General features: G+C 38.0%; 2 protein-coding genes across 2 annotated transcripts; one reads left to right on the plus strand and one right to left on the minus strand.

The window, feature by feature from the left end:
- The first annotated feature begins 953 nt into the window (after positions 1–953).
- On the plus strand, positions 954–1,391 carry LOC118486567. The gene has a single exon (XM_035983106.1). It carries the CDS (start codon positions 954–956, stop codon positions 1,389–1,391), a length of 438 nt encoding a protein of 145 aa, XP_035838999.1.
- Positions 1,392–2,935: 1,544 nt separating this feature from the next.
- Positions 2,936–3,903, minus strand: LOC110905985 (transcription factor PRE6). Its single transcript, XM_022151357.2, has 2 exons — positions 3,691–3,903; positions 2,936–3,276 (listed from the first exon to the last, which is right to left on the minus strand). Exons 1-2 carry the CDS (start codon positions 3,802–3,804, stop codon positions 3,124–3,126), a joined length of 267 nt encoding a protein of 88 aa, XP_022007049.1. The 5' UTR covers positions 3,805–3,903; the 3' UTR covers positions 2,936–3,123.
- Between the last annotated feature and the right edge of the window lie 1,045 nt (positions 3,904–4,948).

The raw sequence follows: 4,948 nt of genomic DNA on the forward strand, positions 1-4,948 counted from the left end.
ATATGTGGTTTGCTTTTAATTTAGGCCGCCATCGTCTTCTTGCTTACTATAACGCCATGCGTGCTCATTTCATTCAATGGCGTCGCGAATTGGGAGAAATTAGAGGCAAAATTAGGGGAAATTAATGGTGTTTCAAGGATAATCCAGGTAGTTAATGGCTACTTTTTGAGTAATCTTCATATATTGTGATATACTATATCACTGTTTTCCTTAAGTCACTAATTCGAATCTTTAAATTTTGATATTGTGCTTGCGATTGAGGCGTGCTTGTGAATTTCTTATTGAGACTTGGAAGGCCAAACACAAAATCGATTTTTCTTTTTAACAATTCAAAAGGGCCCTGACTTTATAGTTTGCTTAGGGCCTCCAAAGACGTTGGACCAGCCTTGGGGAGAACCACCGAAATAATTTTGATCCGAAAGCGATCACACGCATCTCGGATCATCCGTTGTTTGCTATTTTCCCCAACATCTATACATTTACTTTCTTTCATAATATAACAAAGAGTGAATTGCAAGAATTGTCCTTTATCTTTATAGCTCTTTGCAGGCGGTGTCCTTTATGTTTAAAATTGACGAGTTTTGTCCTTTATGTTTAAAAATCAAGCACGTTTTATCCTTTGAGCCTAACTCAGTTAAATTTCTTCGCTAAATCTGATCACGTGCCTTGCACATGAGGGTATTTTTGTCGTTTCACCTTTACAGGGACTAATTATGTAATATATATAAAACTATTATCTCTCCCCTGTTTACCACCACCACCACCACCACCTGCTTGAACGAAAACCCATTATCAAGAAGCACAGTTTCTTTCTCTTTTCCCTTTAAATTAATCCAATAAAGGCATACAAGGATCAAAGTGGTGGTTATATTCGTACCACCCTCCTCTCCTCTCTCTCATCCCCATTTCCATCTTCCTTCCAATACCCAGTTACCCACCCGACCCGACCCACCATGTTACAAAGAGAAAGATCTCTCCCCGTCTCCCACCCTACCGGTTCACCCGACCCATCCTCCGTCACCGCCGGGATCCGCCGCCGACTCTCCTTGGTCTCCTTACGCATCCACCCGTCCTCCATCTCCGACACCACCTCCGCCGCAACCGCATGGGCCATGCGCCGATCCAAATCCGTTTCTTCAATGGGTGAATCCGCATCCACTTCGATCCGAAACAGGTGGGACTGGGGACGGGGGTGGATACTTTCTAGAAAACCCGTGTTTGGACCAGATCTGGAGTTTAATAAAAGCTCTAGCAACGGTAGCAATGGCGGCAGCTGGAAGAGTGTTCTTTTAAAGGTAAGATCCAAGATCCGGAAGATGGTTAGATTCGATAAAGTTGGGCTTCCTCAAACTGTTCGTTACAATTCCGGTAGTTACTCGAGGAACTTATAGGTAGAAAGAGGGTTAGAGAGAGAGAGAGAGAGAGAGAGGCATACAAGGATCAAAGTGGTGGTTATGGAGGCAGCAGGTTTCAGGTGGCGGTGGTTGTGAGGGTCGCCGGTGAAGGTTCCGGTGGTTATGGATGTGGTGGGAGAGAAGGAGAGGTGAGAAAAGGGAGAATGAAAGAACAGGGTTTTTTTTGTATGTTTATATATATAATTTTTTTTTTCTAAACCTTTTTTTAAGTTATTTAAGCAGTTAGTCCCTGCTTCATTAAAATGACAAAATTGCCCTTATGTGCAAGGCACATGACAAGATTTAATGAAAAAAACTAACTAGGTTAGGCCCAAAGGGTAAAACGTGCTTAATTTTTAAACATAAAGGACAAAACTCGTCAATTTTAAACATAAAGGACACCACCTGCAAAGAGACACAAAGATAAAGGACAATTCTTAAAATTCACTCTATAAAAACTATTGTTGACAAAATACTAACTTTAGCATGAATCAATCGGGTACATAAGCTGATAAGCTGGTACATAGATATACTATTATTATATGATTTAATTGAAAGCTTCAATTGGGCCTTAAATGTTCCTTGGATCTTAATTAACTGATCTCCATTTATGAAGCCCACATTGGTACTTAGTTAATGGGCACATGCAGATTCCATCTAATATGGGCCTACAAGTATTTGGTTTTATTGGAACATAAGTATTGCTTCATGCCCAAGTTTGGTCATGGCTTCATGGGTCAGATATGTTTGCAATAGGAAAGTACATAAAAGTAATATTATAAATTTGGTAATTAATTATGTGGTTGGAAAAGTGAGTTAACGTACATCACATTCATGGGTACAGTGTCCTGTTAATAATATTGAATGACCACCTCACTTCCAATATCTACATGTTGAAGTTGGATTGTGACGTTTGACTGTCCAACAAAATCCTTGGGCCCATCTCTTTATACATCTTGCTTCCTTTTGGGCCCATTTCATTTAAATTATCGCACAAACAACTTCTACCCTTTTCTTTGTAAACCATTTTTAATCATATCATAAAATCGTATCTAAAAAAAGTGAAGCTTGTCATTTGTCTAAATGATTCATCCATAATATTTTAATAGATAAGATTTGTACATCAAGGAGTGTTACGTTACAAGTTGTCAAAGATAAGTCATTGTAAGTTGTCTATTTGAGATAGTCGAATTAGGGTTTTAACTTGTTTTTTAAGTGTACGCAACCAACTGACGGGTCAGTCATTGGTCGATTGATAGATTGGTCTTAAGATTCACGCGGGCTGAACCCATAATTCTTATCTTTATTAGCTCATATGAGATTTTTGGGTTTCTCGTCCATACGCTAACTAAAGATAATACTGTCTAAACTTATGCCACAAACTGATGGAGCTGTTTGCTCCGTCACTAAGTTAGACTCCATAACGTAACATTAAGATGTTATGAATATGAATCTTTTAATTGCTTGTTTATTTTTAACTTGCATGATGTGATATAGAATCTTGAAACAAACACAAGTGAATAGAAATATAGAATAGATAGGTGAAATTAACTCGAATATAACATATACATGAACGCATGCGCGAATGTTATAAACATAAACATATTTTTATCGGAGACTGTAATTTAACCAATCAAATACAAAGGTAGGATTACACCGCAAAGCACTAGAAATCCATATAAATTACTAAGCAATTGTTCAAAGTACTTAAATATATATTTGTTCTTAACTAATTAATTAAACTCCTTATGATGGAAGCTTGAGGGCTATCGTCATCAATGGTGGACAATAACCGCGAGAGACGATCACTAAGGTCATCAACCTCCTTGTGCAAGCTTCTCACGTAGTTGCAGGTCTCCTGTAAAACCTTTGAGGCCGACGCCTACACAAAAATCATATATTAATATTACGATATAACTGATGTACAAAAAAGTTTGCTGTCCTGTGTATGTATGACCAATATGAAACACATCATTAGGAGTAGGGACATCTTAAATTAAATTTAGAAACATAAAACTATTGAGTGATATGGAAAGCGCTAGCCAGTCCAACCCATTTTAAATAAACCAAATGTCATAAATTTGATTAGGTTAAACAAATATGCTGAATGCCTCTTGGCGTAGCGACACCACGTGTTTATCCCCACCAAATTAAGTGGTGCAGGTTCAAGTGCCACAAAGTGGGCAATATGTGGATTTTAATTTTAGTCCGCTACAAAAAAGGGTTAAACATATCTTATAAAAAACTGACATCATGACGCGTCACTAGACAAACAGAGACGCGGCATGATACATACCTTATTGGAACGATGGTTCCGAAGCTCAGGAAGAAGTTGTTGCAACTTGGAGACGAGTTCAGCGATCTGCTCGTCTGTGATCCTTGTAGTTCCTCGAGACCTTCGGCTAGACATTATAATTACAATCGAATCAAATGTTAAATTAGATATTTATATTTGGTATGTAAGAAAGCAGTTGATGAAGTAGGGTGAGTTAGAATATTGCATATAAGTGGAGGTTGCTAGGGGGTTTATATATATGCATTGAAGGAAGGTGGTAGATATGTAATATGTGTGAGATGCTTATAAGAGAAAACATCCTGGCCCGATCATGTTTCGTCTATGTGTGTGCAGGAATGGAGCCATGTAGGGTCATGGCTCGCCCCACCATATGACTTTAGGTGAACTTGGTTTTGATTCAACCGTATTTTTGAGCCAATTTCGTTGCGTTGTGTTAATTCTAGTTACAGGTCATGACTCATGAGTCATGACAATCTTTCATAGTAACCGCGAAAAGCCATTAAGGAAACACTTATTGGCATTTTAACGACGAAACTGATCGATGATTTGATTATAAGAATATATTTTGTAGTGAGAGGAAAACGAGAATAACGTGATTTATGATTTATAACTTCTTTTGGTAGAACACTAGTAATAATCATTAATCAAGGAATCAATAACAAAGGTTTCAAACTCATGGTTGCCTGGTACTAGGGTTGCTAAACGGGTCGTGTTCGCAGGTTGGCGGGTTCAACCCGACCCGAACCAGAAAATCGTATCATACATAAGAACCCGAACACGACCCGAAGTTGCGTGGGTTGACCCGAACACGACCCGTTCAACCCGAATTTTTTTATTTTTTTCTGAAATTAATATATTAAAATTAAAATTAACTTAAAGAACACAAATGTATAAAATAATATCATATTTAAATTATAAAATTTATGTTAATTTATATTTTTAAGTTATAATCATTGCATAAAATACACACACCATTTAATTTATGACATAAAATATATTGTAAAAAAATATAATATAGTATAAATGTGTTAAACGGGTCAACCCGCCAACCCAAACAGGTTGACCCGAACCCGACCCGTTAACCTAAACGGGTTCGCGGGTTCAACCTGAAACTGACCCGAACCCGTTTAGACTAAACCTAAACCCGTGAATTTCGTGTTAGGTTCGTGTCGGGTTTTCGGGTCGTGTCAGAAATCCACGCCCCTACCTGGTACCCCGTATTGGTGTATCACGCCTTCTTCTTTACATGCGAATGTAT

The sequence above is a fragment of the Helianthus annuus genome, chromosome 14 (genome assembly GCF_002127325.2).
Source record: "Helianthus annuus cultivar XRQ/B chromosome 14, HanXRQr2.0-SUNRISE, whole genome shotgun sequence".
NCBI classification, from domain to species: domain Eukaryota; kingdom Viridiplantae; phylum Streptophyta; class Magnoliopsida; order Asterales; family Asteraceae; genus Helianthus; species Helianthus annuus.

Coding starts and splice junctions, on each gene's coding strand:
- LOC118486567 (XM_035983106.1), top strand. CDS start 954: ATGTTACAAAGAGAAAGATCTCTCCCCGTCTCCCACCCTACCGGTTCA.
- LOC110905985 (XM_022151357.2), bottom strand. CDS start 3,804: ATGTCTAGCCGAAGGTCTCGAGGAACTACAAGGATCACAGACGAGCAG. Junction 3,277..3,690: donor GGAACCATCGTTCCAATAAG/GTATGTATCATG, acceptor ATTTTTGTGTAG/GCGTCGGCCTCAAAGGTTTT.